At 52.4% G+C, this 19,644-nt stretch overlaps 1 protein-coding gene across 3 annotated transcripts in view; it reads right to left on the bottom strand.

Moving 5' to 3' along the window:
* The window catches only part of IQSEC1 (IQ motif and Sec7 domain ArfGEF 1), a 373,922-nt gene that overhangs the window by 162,240 nt on the left and 192,038 nt on the right, over positions 1-19,644 (bottom strand). The window contains exon 1 of one of the 3 annotated variants that reach the window (XM_032333040.1): positions 3,634-4,063. The exons of the other annotated variants lie outside the window; for them this stretch is intronic. Coding sequence (XP_032188931.1) covers positions 3,634-3,656 — 23 coding nt within the window. The 5' untranslated portion in view covers positions 3,657-4,063. Of the gene's footprint in view, positions 1-3,633; positions 4,064-19,644 lie in introns of those variants that run through there. 3 annotated transcript variants of the gene reach the window in all.

Below are 19,644 nucleotides of genomic sequence, written 5' to 3'. Positions count from 1 at the left end.
TCCTGACTGTCCAAATGGGGTGTGGACTTTTGAGGGGACCTGACATCCCAGGGGATGCCACTGTTCTCTGGGGACATGTGTGCCTGCTATGGATAAGGACAGTTGAGAGCCCTGTTCAGCCTCCCCTCAACTTCCCCCACAGTCTGGTGATGTAAACATGGTCCCCACCCCTGGCCGGAACCCTCCATGGCTCCCCATGGCCCACTGCCTGCAGAGTGAGCCCCCTCCGGGCACTCCAGATGCCTCCTGCCCTCGGTCCTACCTACATCGTCAGTGTCATCTGCCACCATCTTCTCCCTCACACTTGGGGCTCAAGCCAGACATAACTACTTCCAGTAAAAACCTTCAGCGTAACAGGCACTAGAGCTGGCTTGGGGGACCAGCTTCAAGACCCACTCTACCCCCTGATGGGGTGTCACCTGGGGCATTATTTGGGGACTCAGTGGCATTGCCAGTATACAGGGGATAACAGCCCCACCTCCCAGGGTTACCGTGAAGGTCAAATGAGCTGATGCCAGCGATACCTGTAACCGTGGCCTAACATTTGTGTACCAGAGTGCCCTTTCCTCCTGTTCATCCTGCATGCCCGCTGTAAATCATCAAAGATTTACAGAGCAATTATTATATGCCCATGCCTTTCGAGATGCTAGAGGTAGCAGCAGCTATCTCTCCCCTGATACGGCTGACATTCTTGTTGTGGGTGGAGGGAGACCGTGTAGGCAGGGGAGGTGGGATCTGTAAGCTAGATTTGGTGCTTAGAGCAAAACCCCGAAGGAATGGACAGAGGGGTCCCGGGAGTTCCAGGCAGAGTGAAGGAATGCACGAGCCAGGGAAAGAACAAATGCATAAGCAGGAGACTGGCTCCCCCAGCCCCCAACCTCCCCCAACAGCTCTGAATAGCACACTCACTGCTAACTTCAGTGTTTGCATGGAATCCAGCTTCCCATGTTCAAGCAGCAGGATATGACCTGCCTGTAAGACGGTGGTTACCTTGCTATGTGTAGTTACAGTCGGAAGGGGGCTGACCTTAATTAAGACACCATTAATTAAACTGTCAGTACAGTAACGACCTCGGTTGTTAGCAGATTTGATTAAGGAGCTGATTCTTGGAGGCCTCATGATTCCCCCCATTTCATTAAGAAATCTCCCGTTTTTGTTGTCACCCTTTATTGTGTTTGCTGTGCCACCGCCATAAGTGACCAAGCCCTCAGGGGGGCTCCCACTCTCAGAGAGAGCCCAAATTCCATAACACTCTCTTAGGGCCGACTCTGCGGGACCCAGAGACTGAAGGACAAGAAAATGGAGGACTCGCGACACCCTGATCCTGCCATGCACAGAGACACTGGAGCGACTCTGTCAACTCTGGCCTGTGGTTTACCAGAAGAGGGACACCACTGCCCAGTGGACAGCATGAAACAGCCATGTGACCTCAGCCCAGCTCCTACCCTCCCTGATCCTCAGTTGCCTCTTCTGTAAGATGGGAACAACAATACCCCATTTTACAGCACTTGGTGAGAGCCGATGGGGCAGAGAAGGCTCTGAAACCCAACAGTGCAACGGTGTGTTGGGTAGATGCTACCATGCTTGAGTTTCCAGCTGCCCCAGAAGTTAAATAGCTACAGATACTTAGCTCCTCATCCCCACCAACCCCCCATACCCCGCCACATCGAAAGCCCTGGAAACAAAGGTGGAGCAGCAGGGGCTAGGAGAGTGGAGGTTCTGGGTGAGGGCGAAGTGGGGGACCAAACATGCCCTCGGGGCCCCCTGTGAGGCCTCATCTAGCAGGCCAGCTCTCGGGCTCCAATCTTTACATAAAAACACGGGGTAATAACACCTGGGGGCAACGATACCTCCCCAGTCACCCACTACTCCCTAGCTCCTTTGCAAGCTCTTGTACCCATAGGTTTGGTGACAGCATCTGGGGGAACAGCCTGGATGCGACAGCCCAAGGCCATGGGAGCCTGAGAGCTGAAGAAGCATAAAAAGACCCACATGCATGAGAGGCAAGGGGTACCCAGCGCCCCCCAGAGGCCCTCCCTCTACACTGGCTTAGCCCTTCTCCCACGCAAGCAGCAGGACAGGCTGTCTAGGGGACAAACCTGCCAGGGGCTATGTTAGGGTGCAGGGTCCAGGGCTCCTGGCAGACAGAATGCGTCTCTGCCGGTGTTGGGATGGGTTGTGGAATTTGTACAGCAACTGTGTCCCTGGGAACATCATGAGCAGATAGGACCGAGTAGCTCCTGAGCCCAGGCAAAGATGTGGCTGGGAGAAGGCTGCCTTGGGAGGACCTGTTCCCAGCAACAGTGGCGGCCGTACCATGCTGGGGAAAGGTTTACTATTTGTTTCCAAAAATACAGCTGGGGCCTTGTCACAGGGAGTGAGAACGCCGGGGTGTTCTGCGCACATCAACAAACCAACCTGTGGGCTTTTCCACCGAAAAAGCAAATGCACATCACAGCAAACCATAGAAACGGGCCACCTTCATCGCCCCCTGGGGCTCCTGTCTGGGCCTGCTGGTGCAATGGCAAGAAGTATGTTTATTTTCCTTCACGGTCTGTTAGTAAGAAGCTATCCCTCCCTGGAGGGGGATAGGTGCTGCTTAAGTCAGGGCTCCACAGGTCCCTGTCATGCTACAGGATTCTGAGGCCTTGGAGGGGTCCCCAAGATGCGCCCCTACATAATGCTCCAGGCCTCTCCTTTCTAGCCTTGGGGACTGAGCCCAGCCCAAGAGGGTCCAACTCGGTTCTCTAACCTTACAAGGTCTGAGGTCACTGAGCAGCCCTGAACATCTGAGACACTGGGCAGGCCGCCTGCGGCAGATGGGGATGCGGAGCTGCATCTCACCCCTATAGCTTCAAGTCCCAGAGGAGAGATCCTGCAAGGCCAGAGCCCAAAGGTTGCTCGCCCCAGAACAGCACAGTGTAGAGCCCCAGAGAGCGGGGTGGGAAGCTGACGTTCTAATCCGAGGCCCCCCGGGATGCCTAGCTTAACGAGGCACGGGCTTGGGTTTCCATAAATACTCGGACCCGTGATGTCACCACCCCGTGCAGAGTTTAACAGCTTCTGCCACTGGCTGTAGGCCCAGCAGATGAGTGCTCTGCCGCTGGCCCCACCGAACACCTGTGTGGCCCAGGAGGACACCAGTGCCCCCTGCTCAAGACGGCGGGCTGGACCTTCACCTGTCCGTGGAGGACACAGCACCCTGTCCCCACCCCAACCTTCCGGCCAACCTCCCATCAGGCTTGGCTGGAGCACTGGTCACGAATGAGCAGGGCACAAGAGGCTTCTTCCGATAGACATGCTGGGGCTCTAGCAAAAGCCAAAATGGAAGAAGTGGCATCGAAGACCCTGTATATGCATTTTGGGGGATTACCTGCCCTCAGAGATAAGGAATTTCACGGCCCAATGGAGACCTGCTGACTAACAGCCTTTTTCTCTTCGTCACCACCAACAAATACCTCTGCTGCAGGGGACAAACGCTGACACCTCTGCCTGGTGGCCAGCTCCCACTGCAAGCCCCCTGCATGGCAGCCCACCCCTTCCCCCAAAGCCCCCACTCCGGCTCCAAGCTCAGTTGGGGCCCCTCTGGCCTCTGGCCCCGCGTTTCAGGCATAACCTGCCACATATACTCACAAGTAGCGTCTTCTGCAAGCCATCCTGTCTGGGGGCAGTTTTCCCCTTCTCTTCCTCTCCAGCTGGGAAGGCTCAGCGTGGTTAGAGGAGAGGCAGGATGCTCAGGCGAGAAGTGGAAGGGAATAAAATTAAATCGAGGGGCGAGTCACATTCCCGGGGGCGGCGGGCTCCTCCGCCCAGACTGGGGCGGGAGCAGGGGTGGCAGCAGCAGGCTCCGAGGGGCCCCGGGCACAGCAGGGCTCACACAGTGCCCAGAAGCCTGTGAAGTCGTCCAGTCACCATGGTCGCCAGGTTGGGCGGGGGCGTCGGCCTCGATGCTACCTGGGACCACCTCGGCCTTTTTCCCTCCTGCACATCCGGGGTGGCTGAGCGCGGGGAGGAGGGGAGGGCTGGGGGGAGTCTGCGCCCGCTTTGCTCTCGCAGCATCCGGAGGAGGGGCGGGCGCTCGCGAGCCTCCCCCCACCCGCAACCAGGCGCCCAAGGAGCAACGTAGTGCGGCCGCGCTGGACCAATCGCCGAAGCGCTCGTCGCCATGACAACTGCAGCATCAGGCGCGGCCACCCGGCGGCGCCCTCGCTGCAAAGTCACCCGCCCAACGGAGAGCGCCCGCGCGGGTGCGAGGCTACCGCAGCCTGCCCGGGGCCCCTTTCTGGCTGTCGCTGGAAACCTGGAAATCTTGTTGCTAAAATGCACGCGCTGCCCGGAGCCTGCGATGACGCTGCTTTCCAGGGTGGCTTCTCTGCCTTTGGCACCGAGACATGAGAGCCATGGAAGGCACAGGCTGGCGCCCTGGAGGCAGGCCTACCGATTCCAAGGCTGGCTCTGCCTCCGAAGGGCCTGGAGGCCTTGGGCAAGCCGCTTCCCTTCTGGGAGCCTTGACTGATGCTACCGTAAAATGGGATCATTACGCCTACCTCACAGAGGTTCCAAGAGGACTTGTCACACACAGTGGCTGCACAGAGGCACAGCTGTTATTATTTGTACTGGCCATGTCCTGGAGACAGGGAGAATTTCTGGTCTAGCTGTGGTGCTCACTCACTCACTCACTCACTCATTTATTTGACAAACACCCCTGACCACCTTCCACGTGCGAGGCACTCCTCGTGGACAGGCAACTTAGTGATGAAAAAGGCAATGTTCTCATAGTATTTACATCCCAAGAGGGAGATGGGAAATGTACATGTAGTCAAATTTTTAATTTTACGTGGTAAGGATGAGGACAAAAAGTAAAGCAGAAGACAGAGAAGGGAGGCAGAGAGTGGGAGAGAGGGAGGAAGACATCTATCTCAGAGGGGGTGGTCAAGAGGGCACATGCGGCTGAGACCCGAATAATGGAAGCTCTAGGAAAGGGGCATTCCAGGCAGAGGGAAGAGCTAGTGTCAAGGCCCTGAGGCAGAAATGAGCAGAGTTTGTATCTGAGTAACATTGAGGAAGCCAGTGTGGCTGGAATGGAAGAGCCACAAGGAGGTGAAGTTGAGAAGGTCCACACCCGTCCTCTCCCTACCCCCCTGCCACCGATTTACTTTTCTTTCATGCACAGATCTCTCTCTCTTTTATTACTTGATGCTTAACTGATCAGAGTCTGTTTCCCTATCTATAAACCAGGAATCCAAAACCTATCTCAGATATATACACATACATAATTTTTATGTCCATTATGATCTTTATGAAAACCTCAATGAAGGATAAGATTATCATCCTATTTTAAGGGGAGAAAATTAAAGCCAGAGGTTTAGCAGCTGCCCCAGAGTCACACAGCTGGTGAGCGGTATGCCAGGGGTGTGTGGGTCAAGTCCCAGCTCTTAAGTACCTGCGAAGCTTCCTCATTGGGAAGATTACATGAGGGAAGAGGTATGAACGCCCCACCTCTGGTTGGCAGCTCAGAGGGCCATTCCTTTTTTCCTATTCTCTCCCGACTCTGAGATCCGCTGAAGTTAGGGGAAGGAGGAATGCTGCATCCTTCAGTTTTGTTCCTTCCCTGACAGTGGAGAACATGGAACTCAGAGAAGGTGAGTAACTTGCCTCAAGCTGCACAGCACTGAGTGGCGGAGGTGGGACTGGGACCCAGGTCTCCTGGCTCTGTGTCCCATATGGAGCAGGGGTAGAGCTGCGCATCTGAGTGGTGGTGGTAAATGACATCAGAACTGCGCGATGCTTCCCAATGCACTCTCTGGAAGCAAATCTTTGAGGAACCAGTCTTCCTACATCGTGGACTTCCCTTCCTGAGAAGAAAGCTGTCATGGATGTAATTTGTATTGCTGTGGGCTTAAAATGTTGCAGATCCTGCTCTTAACCCTCTAGCCCCGCCGTCTCTCCTGACTGAGGTTGCACCAGATTATTGTATTTCATTTTGTTTTTGTTTTGCTTTATTTTAACATTTTATCCATTTGTCAGAGAGAGAGAGAGAGCGCAAAGCAGGAGGAATGGCAGGCAGAGGGAGAAGCAAGCTCCTCACTGAGCAGGGAGCCCGATGTGGGACTCGATCCCAAGACCCTGGGATCATGACCTGAGCTGAAGGCAGCCTCTTAACTGAATGAGCTACCCAGGTGTCCCAGCACAAGATTTTAATAACAACGCAAATATTACAATACTATAACCATGAGGGCTTCATGAGGATCATTTTGTCAGATCCGATGTTTAGTGAATCCTCAGAGTCACCTTCCGAAGTAGGTGGATTACGACCCCCTAGAGAGGTCTCACCTTGACACATCATGGGGAGCAGGAAGCCCTACGGCATGTTCATTGCTTCCTGGAACTTCTTCCTTATAAACTTACATGTCTGTTTCTTCTATGTTACGTTGTTAATTTCAAAATAGGGCAAATGATGAAGACGCCAGCATTCAGAAGCAAATGTCAAGAGTGTAGGCAAGGGTTTATAGGACACCTGGGCTGCTTTGATTTCTGATGGTGGTGGGCCAGGCTTCACAAAGTCTCCAAAAACCACGATGCTGAGGCCCGGTGGGAATTGGTATTGGGACAGCAGCAGCTGTTACTCACTCCTGAGGTCCCTCTGGAAATGCCCATCGTCCCACCCCCCACTCCGACCTTGTCGCTGTGGGCCCCTGGAAGCCACCTGGACTAGAATGTGAAAGTGGCTGAGAAAGAGCGGATGGGGAAATTTTCCACATCCAGGACTCCTCTCCCCGGCTGGAAAATTCCAGCCTGCCGGCTGATAGGCACATTCACAGAGGGAGCGTCTGGCTGCTGCACTCGCTGCCGATGTGCCCCCATCTGTCCCCAGCGTGAAAGGAGCACAACAGTGTTTGGGAAGAGGTAGGACAGAAAGAGCTGGAGCACACTGTCCACAGATCCTCAGGTCACAGGACCTTCCAGGCTGGGAGCTCTGGAGTCCCAGGGATCGAACCTCTTCCTCAGGCCCCCAACTGTCCTAATCATGGAAACACGGAACCATCCCCATTCTGACTCTTCATACCTCAAATCTTTCAAATCCTAGATTTTTTTTTCTTTTTAGTTTAAGCTTTACACTTTAAAGAAACAAAACCTGAAGATCTCTCCTCTTTGAACAAATGAAAATCCCCTGGACCACTCCCCTTGCCCACCTCTGCAGAGGTAACTGATGTCCTCTGTTTGGAGCACATCCTTCTAGAAAGTTTGCAGTGCATGTAGCTATAAAATGGTATCCTATTAAATTATGAAGTGTTTTTTAAAATTTTAGTTTCATGACACCAAAAGGCAAAAAGACAACTGCAGTGAACTCTGGTGTCCCCAGCTGCTACTACAAGAATTAGGACGTGACAGGTCTGATGGAAACCCCATCACCACGTCTGTTCCCTCCTCCCCAGCCCTTCCCTCCTCACATCCCCACAGTGATTTCACCCCAAAGTGAATCGTTCCTATACGTTGCTCCTACCCATATGGGCGCCCACAAAGGGCAGCAATGCTTGCCCACGTTTTTAAACTTTACACAAATGGAATCGCACTGCATGTCGCTTTCTGCAATTCTTTTTCCCCAGATGGAATCTCTAAATTTGTTTGCTGAATTGCCAAATCACAGGCTTTTCTGATCCCAGCCATGGGCTGGGCTCCTGGAGCTGGGAGGGGGCCTGGCAGCCTCGTGTACAGCCCTCCTTGAGCCTGCACCCCCCGCTTCTCACGTGCACACGGTGGAGGCAGAGAGGAGGCGGCTAGAGCAATTATCTCTGGAAAGGCACACGGATTCCCAGGAGCTTGGCAAACACCCTGTCTGCAACAGACCGAATCCCACTGAGGTGTTCTGTCCCCTATCCTAGGGGAGAAGCCCAGCCCCTGGCCCCAGGGCGGCTTTTGCTGGGGTCCATGACAGGCTGCTAAGACACTGTGGCTGCCGCTTCTCAAGGCCATTTGGAGCCCAGGCCGATGGAGACTTGGAAGCCAGGGGACTGGCATCAGTCTCTCTCCCCCTGCTGTGGCAGGTTAGCCAAGGACAGCCCTGGTCCATGGAGCTGGTCAAGGCCAGGAGGGACACTCCCTGCAGACGCTCCCGCTGCATCTGGGCTGTGCTGGTAGGGGTGAGGAGGTGTGGGAGTCGGGCGTGCCTTGGTGTGTCCCTTCTGCAAGGCTGGGACTCTGTGTCCTGTTCACCAGAGGGCAAGAACCAGCAGGAGCAGAGGGTGCTGGGAACAGCCTGTGCCCTTCCGAGCTTCTACTCATCAGCCTGCAAGGGCCCCCAGTGGGATGGAGGGCGGGCGTGACTGTGAACGAGAGGCACCACTGGCCAAGGGCTTGGCCAAGGATGGACCAATGATAGACCCTAAGCCAGAGCCGATGGGTCTGAGTGTGCCTTGAGGTGTGGGCTCCCAGCCTCTCTCAATAGGGGCTATACTCCCACCCTGCTCCCCCGCCCCCCAAGGTGCTGCTCCTTCTCAGCATGCCATGTAGCCTGATGGTCAAGGCCAGGAGCCACCTGTGCCACCAGCCACGTGACTGTGGGCAGGTAACCCATCTATGTCCTGGGGCTCACAGGGCATGTCCCTCTACCTCTAGGTAAGGACTAAATGAGTTAACAAGTGCAAAGTGGTTTAGACCATGGCCTGACAGCCTACTCGCACTAGAAGTGTTAGCTAGTGTGGTTATTGTTCTTGAGCCAGTTGGGCTGCTGGGAAGTTCACTGAACTGAAATTCACTGGGCAGTGGAGTTTGAAGACTGGGCTAATACCTCCCCACTCCCCCACTTCCCCCGCTGAAATGAGAGCATCCGGTGCGTCCCAAGCCAACCTCACAGCTCCTCCCATCTCTCACTTTTCTGACTACTTTGACTAATATTTTTCCTAAATCTAAAAATAGTTTTTATTTAAAAACTAACTTACTGTCACTATGGTACGTGGTGTAGCCAGTGGGCTAGTTACACCACTATAAACATTCAGATAAATAGGGTCGTGAAAGAAAAGTTGTTCCCCCGAGGCCCTCTTGACATCAGGGCTCCAAGGGTCCCCAGGTGGGACACCCCGTGCTGATGCTGGGGACACCAGGCACGGGGAGCCCAGGACGGGCGTCTGTGCAAGCGGTGGAAAAGGCCGTGCTCATGAGCTGGGTCAGGACAGGCCTTGAATGTGTGTGACAGTGTCTGGGGAAGGTCACAGGGTGGTTTGTGGTCACAGTGGGGTTGGAGACTGCCCCTTTCCCTTCCAGGAAGCCCTTCTGGCTTGTCTTGACTGGAGGGTTCTGTGTGTGTGTGTCTGTGTCTGTCTGTCTGGGTCTATCTTTGGTGATTGGCACTGCTCCTTGGAATCAGAGTGCCACAGCATCTTCATGGGAATCTACAAAGCTGTACTGGGCTGTGTGTGTGGTTGGGGACCAGTAAGTGTGGCCACCCACTGCCCAGCCCCGAGTTCCTAGGATCATGAACATTCCTTGACCACAAAACAGCCCTAATTCCCCATCCACTTCCATCTTCAGCCATAGAATTCTGACTACTTGCCTTGGGCCAGGCCCAGTCTAGGCAGCTGAGGGGACTAAGGTGAGAGAAAGCCACATGTCCTGTCTGGAGGAAGGGAAGAGGTCTTGAGGCTTGCGGTGAACAGCCAACCCTTCCCCTGCCCAGCCGCCTCCCCTCTCGGCAATCAACCCTGCGTCCCCCTCAGTATTTGGGGCTCAGATGGGCTGATGCCACTCCCAGGAACAGACATGGCACTCAAGCTGGGCCCATGACAGGCAGGCCCAGACTTCACTGGCATTATCAGGAGAGAAAAGCTCTGAACTTGAGTTCGAACTTAAACTTGAAAGATAGGAGCCGCACTTTCCATGGAGTCCTTTGAGAAGGAGGCCAGTGCAGGGGGAAGCCAGACTCAGAGCAGAAGAGAGACAGATCCAGGGTCAACATGGGAGCCTCTGGATCCAGTCATGCCTAAAGCTTTGAGGTTGTGTGAGTGGATAATTCCATTTCTTTTAGGGCCCTCTGTCACTTACAACCGAAAGTCCTAATACATGTCCCTCCCAATAGTTATGATTCCGAGTGAATACTATAATATGGAGTGACTGTTTCAATGGAATTGTACACAGAACACAAGGTGGTATGGGAGAAGGAGGGCGAAGTTTCTGGAAAAGAGACGTAGGAAGAAAAAATGGAAGCTTTCTGGAAGGCAGAAGCTGAGTCTAAAAGGAGGACCAGAAGCTCGTCGGGCAGACAGTGCATGGAAAGGCACACATGCAGATGGAACAGCAGATGGAAAGGCCTAGAGGTGAGAGGCACAATAATGAGGGTCAACTTACCCTCATGAGGGTAATGGGGAGCCACAGAAAGATTCCAAGTAGAGGAGGGACATATGACTAAATAAATCTCTTCTTGGGGTATGGGTTCAAGGGGGAGAGGTTAGAGACAGGGGGACAGTGCCTCTGGAGAAAGGCCTGTGGTGGACAGCCAGCCAGCACTTCTCTCTGCCCTGCAGACAGCATGGGGTGCGATGGGAGAGAAGAAATGCATTGGGGAGAGGTGTGGGTGAGGTAAAATGGAGAGGGAGGGTCAAAGGCAACACCCAGGTTCCTAGCTTGGGCACTGGCTTCATGGTGGTGCCATTTACCTACAGGGGGACACAGGAGAAGGTGTAGGGCATAAGGAGAAAGATGACCTCACCCCGTTTGGATGTGTTGGAGCACAACGCCTCAGGGACACCCGGGGAAACATCCAGAAGGCTGTAAGAATCTGGCTGGAGCCATGGCTCCAGAAGAGAGGGGTGGGGAAGGGGTGCAGGTGAAGCGGGAAAGCTGGGCAGAGCCCTGGGCATGTAGACACTTATGGGAAGAGAGCTGCTCAGCTCCCTGCCCACAGGCGCAAGCTCTACGCCCTCCCATAACACATCCCCATGCCAGCGCACTCACTCCCAGCCCCAGGACTGGGCTGTGTTCCCTGGCCCCACCCCTCAGATCCTTCCTGGGGATCCAGCATCTGCCCTGCCAGTGAGCTAGGCCCCGCCCCTGCCTCCCCAAGGACCTGACATAATGTCATGGCATTTCTTAGCAAAAAAGAATCCAAGCTGAGCACTAAGCTTCGTTCTCAAAGATGTTCATCACAGTGTTATTTATAACAACAATAAACAAACTAAAACCCCAAACAAATATTAAGGTCCAACATGGGGGGCTGGCTATAAATACTCCGTTCTTCATTTGCTGGGCTCCCATGTGGCCTTTAAAAGGTTTGCAAGCAATCATGTTGACAGTGTTGTTAGACAAAAAAGTAGGTCATCAAATGTGTATTTGGTACAAAACCTGCAATATGAGTGTAACACAACTAGAAACATGTCAATATGCCACCGTTAAGAGTTCTCACCTCTGAGTGGGGAGGGTCCTGGTCAAATTTATTTCCCTCTTCATTTTAATTGATTTTTCATCGTTTCTACAACGTGCTTAACCAGAATAAGGGGGGGAAATACTGCGTTCTGCAGGGGTTAGCGCACAGGTTTGGAATAGAATGTGGATTTGAATCCAGCTCCCCTGCCTGCCTTGGTGTTGGCTTGTCCTAGCTCCTCTCTCGGTCTGGTTTTCCCTCCAAGGATCTGGCCCTGCCCCTCCCACAGGACTGTATGGGGACGGAATGAGTGAATTAGGCGGCGCCCCAGGAACAGTGGGTGCCCAGTACAGGAATGGCACAGAGATGACCAGCATTCCCAGGGGTCATAAAATCAGGACACTGTGGGTGCGCCTTGGTGGCTCCATCGGTTGAGCATCCAACTGAGGTCATGATCTCGGGGTCGGGGTCGTGGGACAGAGCCCCACGTGGGGTTCTGTGCTCGAGGGGAAGTCTGCTTCAGGATTCTCTCTCTCCCTCTGTCCCTCCCCCTGCTCACTGGCATGCATGCTGTCTCTAAAATAAGTAAATAAATCTTAAAAGAAAATCAGGACGCAGTGTAGGTGACCCTTGGGCACGATGTGCTGGGCTGCATGCTGGTAGCAGCCCTGAGTGGCTGGGTCCTACTGAGCTGAGCACCCAAGGTGGGCCACAGGACCCCTTTCCAAGCCCCTGATAAAGTTGTCACAGTTGCACTGTGGGTGGCACCACAGTGAGTCCCCTTGCAGCCTCTGACAGGCGTCCTCACCCTGTGTTACCCTCCATGGGGATGGAGGCTGGACACGAAGCCCAAGGTTGCCTCTAGAACCTCCCTACAAAACCTGTTCCTGGCCTGAGGGCCATGTGGGAACCCAGGCCTAGAGTCAGGCTCCACTGGGCTCCCAAGGGTAGGGGCAGCTGTCGGAGTTCTTTCTATGGGAGCCTCAGACCTGGAGGCCAGACTGGGCCTGCGGAGAGGACCATAAAGAAGATGCTGACCCTGGGGAGCCTGGGTCTTGTGGCTTCCTCTCCCCACACCTCCAGCTGGCTCTGGGGCGGCGTTTCCCTCTGCCAGTCACCTGCTTGCCCCTACCAGAAAGTGGATTCTCTAGGCCAGCGTGGGCTGATCTGGCTGCTGACCCGGGCTGCCAAGGGGGCCCAGGTGGGAGGGCTGGGGTCCTGAGTCCCTACCTGCAAAGAGACACGGCCCATCTGGCCTGATGAAGGCTGTCCCCAGGGCAAACTGGGGTGAGACAGGCTGGGGGCACAGCGGGCATGGACTATGCTCTCAGATCTCAGTTCAGGTCGCAGCCTTCTGCTTACCTGCTGTGTGACCTTGGGCAAGTGACTGCCTATCTCTGTACCTCGGTTCCTACTCCGGAAAACGGGAAAAGCAAATCCTTCCTGCTCGGCTTCCCATGGCCCTCAGACTAGAATCCACATGTCTGGCCTGGTGTCATGACTCTGCCACTGTCATTCACACGTTGACATTCGGTCACTCTGTTCTGCGCCAGCCTTGCTCCTGCCTTAGACCCTTTGCACATGCTGTTCCCTTTATCAGACCGCCCCCCACCTTCCCACCCGCCCAGATCTCTGAAGGGCTCACTCTCTAGATCTCAGCTCAGAGATCACCTCTCTGGGAGGCATTTCCTGAGCATCCTTGTTGAAATGTTCCCCCACATGGCCCCCACCCCCTATGCCCATTCTATTTCATCCAGAGCATTTAAACTCATACTGTTTAGTTGTTTTCTATTTTTCAACATCTGTCTGCCCTCCAGAGAATGTTGGGTCCCAAGTGGCAGGATCGCGACCTGTGACTTGGTCATCACAGCCTCTCCCAGGGCACTGACGGAGCCTGACATACAGTAGGCGCCTAATAAATGTTTACCAACTGAAAGAATAAATGGATGCTCTCCAGCCACGCTACCTGGCTCATGCCCACTGGATTGGAGGGAACATAGGTACTAGCCTGTAGCTTCTCATTATTCCCACACGCCTCAACCTTTGCGGGCTTGGTAAAAATCCCAGCCCAGACGAACGTTCTTCCCACAGTCTAAATCTGCACGGGGTAATTACTTGCGCATCCGCGCTAATAATAGGTCTTATGATTATAGTTTATTTGCTGCGATTTTAGTTAATGGACCGGATGGAATATTTGCATGTGGAAAGTTCCCCAGCTATTTCGGGGAGCTCACAAACTCGCCTCCCAGAGGAGAAAAGTCTCTTGGTGCAGAAAGAGCCCTAAGGGCAGGTGGGAGACCTGGAGGCGAGCCCTTTACCTGTCTCCATTTCATCTGTAAAATGGGGTGACAACATCTGTCTTACAAGGAAGGAGTCCTCGGGCCAATCCCAAACCTCCATTGCCACGAACCCTGCGCCATGGGCTAGCGCTCGCTTTCAGTGGGTTTTTATTTTTCTTTACTTGAATGAGTTTAAAAGGGAAATTTTCTTTTCCTGCCCTAAATGGAAAACAGGATTGTTTGTCTGAAACGGATCTCATGGAAGAGCGGCCCTGAAGTTTTGTGACACATTGATGGATTTGTGGGTTCAGTGTCTGTCTCGCCCACCGGATCACTGGCTCTTCTACCTGTCCTCTAAACTGCAGGTCCCCCAGGGGCACAGCGTAAATGCTCATCGAGTCAGTGGTGAATGATGCTGCTATTTTTGTTCACATTTGTTCTCCAAGCATGTCCCTGCCTAGTACATTTGCAGGATTCCAAAGCACCAAATGCAAAAGGTTCAGGGTGGAAAGTCTAGTCCCGCCTCTACTCTGCCCTTCTCAGTTCCGTGGCTCCCATTCATAAAGGCAACCGCTGCTCTTGGGTTTTCTGGTAGGCTTCCTGGGCAGGAATTGTTTTGTTTTGTTTTTCCAGAAACAAGCAAATATGGAGCAAAGACTCTGAACAGATATTCTCCAAAGACGATGTACAAATGGCCAATAAGCACCCAAGGAGATGCTCCGTATCATCTGTCATTAGGAAAGGGCAAATCCAAACCACAAGGAGAAACTACTCCTTACACCCTAGGATAGCTGAAATAAAAAACACACAGTACCAAGTGCTGGGGAGGAACCCTCCCACGCTGCGGGCAGGACTGTGAATGGGGCAACAAACAGTCCCGTGGCACCCTGAGATGTTAAACATGGAGAAACCACAAGACCCAGTCATTCTGCTCCGAGGTAGGTGCGCACAGGTCTGGAAGCATGTGTCTACACAAAACCCCTCCATGAATGTGCACAGCAGCATTGCCCAGAGTAGCCAAAGGGTGGAAAGACCCAGGTGTCCACTGCTGACGAGCAGATAAATAAAATGTGTCGGGGCTCCTGGGTGGCTCAGTCCGGTTAAGTGTCTGTCTTCGGCTCAGGTCATGATCTCCTGGGCTCTCTGCTCGGCGGGGAGCGTACTTCTCCCTCTCCTGTTTCTCCCAGTTCATGCTCTCTTTCTCAAATAAATGAATAAAATCTTTTTTTAAAAAAAGATTTGATAGGTATCGTGCAGGAGAGAGCAAGAGAGTGGGAGGGAGATGCAGGCTCCCCGAAGAGCAGGGAGCCTGACACAGGACTTGATCTCAGGACCCTGGGATCATGACCTGAGCCAAGTCATATAAGGCAGATGCTTCACCGACTGAGCCACCCAGGCGCTGTACAGGGTTGACTCTTGAACAATGCGGGGGTTAGGGGCTCTGATCTCCGTGCAGTTGAAAATCTACACATAGGTTTTTTTTTTATTTTTTATTTTTTATAAACATATATTTTTATCCCCAGGGGTTACACATAAGTTTTGACTCCCCCAGAACTTAATTACTAACATCCTACCATTGACCAGAAGCCTTACCAACAACCTAAACAGTCAATTACTACATATGTTGCATAGATGACACACCATATTCTTCCAGTAAAGCTACAGAAAAAAAAATTAAGAAAATGATAAAGAGAAAATATGTTTACAGTCCTGTCCTGTAAAAAATCTACATGTAAGGGACACCTGGGTGGCTCAGTGGGTTAAAGCCTCTGCCTTTGGCTCTGGTCATGATCTCGGGGTCCTGGGATTGAGCCCCGCATCAGGCTCTCTGCTCAGCGGCGAGCCTGCTTCCTCCTCTCTCCCTCTCTGCCTGCCTCTCTGCCTACTTGTGATCTCTTGTCAGATAAATAAATAAAATCTTAAAAAAAAAATCTTCATGTAAGTGAACCCACCCATGTTGTTCAAGGTCAGCTGCACTATCGCCTATCAAGTGCATGACAGCATTGTGTCTAAGGAACAATGTACGTGCTTTCATTTAAAAATATCCAGTTGCTAGAAAATTCTAACCATTCTCTGAGGTTTCAGCCAGTCTGAATCTTTCTGCTGGTGCAGGGGGTTGTCTCAATGTTGATGGCTGCTGACCTCAGGGCGGTGGATGATGACGGCTGGGGTGGCTGCTGCGGTTCCTTAAAATAAGACAACAATGAAATCTGCCGCATCGACAGACTCTTCCTTCATGACCGATTTCTCTGTACCACGAGATGTTGTTTGATAACATTTTAGCCCCGGTAGAATTTCTTTCAGAATTGGGAGTCCATCCTCTCAAACCCTGCCACTGTTTCATCAACCGAGTTTATGGGATATTCTAAATCCTTTGTGGCCATTTCAACAATCATCACAGCATCTCCATCAGGAGTAGACTTCATCTCAAAAACCACTTTCTTGGCTTATCCATAAGAAGCGACTCCTCGGGGCACCTGGGTGGCTCAGTTGGTTAAGTCTCTGCCTTCGGCTCAGGCCATGATCCCAGGGTCCTGGGATCCAGCCCCATATCGGGCTCCCTGCTCTGTGGGAGGCCTGCTTCTCCCTCTCCCACTCCCCCTGCTTGTTTCCTATCTCCCTGTCTCTCTCTCTGTCAAATAAATAAAATCTTAAAAAAAAAAAAAAGCGCGACTCCTAATCCCTTCAAGTTTGATCATGAGATCACAGCAATTCAGTCCCATCTCTGGGCCCCACTTCTAGTCCTAGTGCTCTTCCTATTTCCATCACATCTGCAGTCACTTCCTCCCCCTGAGGTCTTGAACAACCCTCAGAGCCATCCATACGGGCTGGAATCAGCTTCTTCCAAATTCTTCTTCATAGTGATATTTTGACCTCTTCCCACGAATCACACATGTTCTTAATGGCATCTAGTACGGTGAATCCTTCCAGAAGGTTTTCAATTGACTTTGCACAGCTCCACCAGAGGAATCACTATCTAACGGCAGCTACAGTCTTACGAAATGTATTTCTTAAGCAAGAAGCCTCGAAATCAAAATGAGTCTTTGATCCACGGAGTACAGAGCGGATGCTGTGTTAGCATGAAAACAACATTCATCTCGTCGAATCTCTCCGTCGGAGCTCTGGGGTGACCAGGTACATTGTCAGTGAGCAGTCATATTTTAAAAGAATCTTCTCTGAGCAGCGGGTCTTAACAGTGGGCTTAAAATATTCAGTAAACCATGTTATAAACAGATGTGCTGTCATTCAGGCCTTGTTGTTCCATCTATAAAGCACAGGCAGAGTAGATTAAGCCTAATTCTTAAGGGCCCTAGGATTTTCCTCGTGGTAAATGAGCATTGGTTCAACTTATCGTCATTGAGCTGCATGAGCCCCTAACAAGAGAGTCAGTCTGTCCTTTGAAGCTCTGAAGCCAGGAACTGACTTCTCTCTAGCTCTGAGGGTCCTCGACGGTCTCTTCTTGCACTAGAAGGCTGTTTCATCTGCACTGGAAATCTGTCGTTTAGGGGGGCCACCTTCATTCGTGATCTCAGCGAGATCTGGGCGACGCGCTGCAGCTTCTGCACCAACACTGGCTGCTTCACTTGCTCTTTTCTGTCACGGAGACGGCTTCTCTCCTTCACCCTCGTGAACCACCTCTGCCAGCTTCACACTTCTCTTCTGCAGCTTCCGCACCTCGCTCAGCCTTCACAGAATGACAGGGAGAGGGCCTTGCTCTCCGTGAGGCTCTGGCTTAAGGGGATGCTGTGGCTGGTGTTATCTTTCCAGACCACTACAACCTTCTCTGTATCAGCATTCAGGTTGTTACACTTTCTTATCATTTGTCTTCACTGGAGGAGCACGTTTCATTTCCTTCGAGAACTTTTCCTTTGTCTTCACAACTAGCTTTTGGTCTGCCTCAGTTTTTGACCTGTCTTCCTTGCTAAGCTGGATCATTTCTAGCTTTTGATGTAAAGTGAGAGACGTAACTCTGTTTCACCCGAACATTTAGAGGCCATTGTAGGGTCATTTGTTGGCCTGATTTCAATATGATTGTGTGTCAGGGAACAGGGAAGCCTGAGGAGAGGAAGAGGGATGGGGGGGGAAGAACTGGTCAGTGGAGCAGTCAAGACATGCACATTTATCGATTAAATTCTCCATCCGACACGGACATGGTTCGTGACACTGCAAAAAACAGTTACAAGGGTAACATCGAAGATCACAGGTCACAGATCACCATAACTAATACAGTAATAATGAAAAAGTCTGAAACATTGCAAGAATTACCAAAATGTGATACCGAGACCCAAAGTGAGCAAATGTTGGAGAAATGACGCCCCCAGACTTGCTTGAAGCAGGATTGCCATGAACCTTCAGTTTGCAAAAAAATGTAGTATCTACAAACTGCAATAAAATGAGATATATTTGGACTAAAAAAATATTTGATGAATGAATGAGTCTGCTTGCAGGACAAAGTCGCTGGGCTTCTTACTCAAGGGATTTGTCCTCTTCCTTCCCCACCAAGTCGGCCAACTTCCCTCCCTCCTCGACATTCCTCATGGCCTCCCTGTGAACGCCTTCCTCTGTGGCTAATGCAGAGGCAGGGCCGGGTCATGGAAGGTTCTGGAAGCCCCATGTGAGACGGGCCCCATGATGCTCCAGAGAATCTCCAGCTTCACCCTGGTTGACTTCTCTCAGTCAGTCACCCACCCCATGTCCACATCCAGCCATTCCTCAAGTCCTGTTACATTGTCAAGCCTGCCCTTGGATTCAGGGAAACGGAGCAGCTCTGACATGGAAACAAAGGCAGGGGTTTCTCTGAGAAAGCCACATCCTCTGTGGGGGCCGCAGCTGTTTGGAGCTCCTGCCGGGTCTCTTTGGTTGGGAGTTCCTGCATGGAAGACGGACAGGCATAAGGCAGCCTGGGTAGGGCTAGCTAGGGTAGGCTGGGCCTCGGGGACCTGGACAGTGCAGCCTGGAGCAGGGCAGCACGGGGGAGGGGAGTGAAGACCCCCTTCCCCACCCCAGCCCTACAGGCAGTCCTGAAACCCAGGGAGCAGAGATCAGGAGACAGCCACCTACAACTCTTCCTGAGGTCAAGCCTATCTGGGCTGTGCAGGGTTGGAGCCAACTGCAAAAAGAAATGAGCTCCTTATCCCTAGGGATAAGAAAGCAAGCATCTATCAGGGACAGGAGAAGACCCTGGGAGCCCCTGACAGCCCTGAGGACCCTGGAGCCCAGGGATGTTCCCATGAAGTTTTCAGAGAAGTTCTGGAGTTTGTCCAGTCCCAATGTCATGAGGTGTAATACTCAGATGTCCCAGAAGAGGGCAGTATGTGGCTGCTTAGAAAGTCCTGGAAAGCATTGCCTACAAAATCTTTGGTACCCAAGGAGATCTGAAGAGGCTTCTCTCTATGTCCACGCCCATGCCTTGCTCCCTGGCTATAATGTCCTCTCCTCATCTCTGTCTCTGACAACCCAAATTCCTTCTGTTCCCTCATGTTCCTAAGGGTCAGTAGTGCTTTGTCCGCACACTCTTCCCCAACCCTGTGCTGCTGTTGAACACAGTGTACCAACATGTCCCTCAGCCCCTACATGCTCTGGCCCTGGCTCATTCCCCTGGGCTCACTCCTCAACCTTCAGCTGCTCTCTCCCTCAGCTCCAGGCCTGCTGTTCTTTTTTCCACCCTATATATGCCTCAGGGCCTTTGTACTTGCTTTCAGTTTCCCCACCACATAGCTGGCTCCTTCCACCGCTGAGTTCTTGGCTCAACGTTACATGTTCAGACGCCCTCCCTGGCTCCTTAGGTAATGTCCTTCCCTGTCTTATCTCTGGCTCAATAACCAGCATTATTTTACCTCAACGAGGTCCTAAGTCCCACAGTGTCCCCAGCAGTCTGTCTCCAAGAGCCCGCAGGGGTGGGCTGGGCTGCGCCTGGTCAGCTGTCATACGTGACTCTCAGGACACTAATTAAGCATTTCCCAATCCATTGTCTGTCTTTCTTTGGTATTTTAATCCAAGACATTTGGGGGC

The sequence above is a fragment of the Mustela erminea genome, chromosome 1 (genome assembly GCF_009829155.1).
Source record: "Mustela erminea isolate mMusErm1 chromosome 1, mMusErm1.Pri, whole genome shotgun sequence".
NCBI classification, from domain to species: Eukaryota; Metazoa; Chordata; class Mammalia; order Carnivora; family Mustelidae; genus Mustela; species Mustela erminea.
The sequence above is the reverse complement of the archived record's forward strand: the minus strand, read 5'-3'. Positions and strand labels throughout refer to the sequence as shown.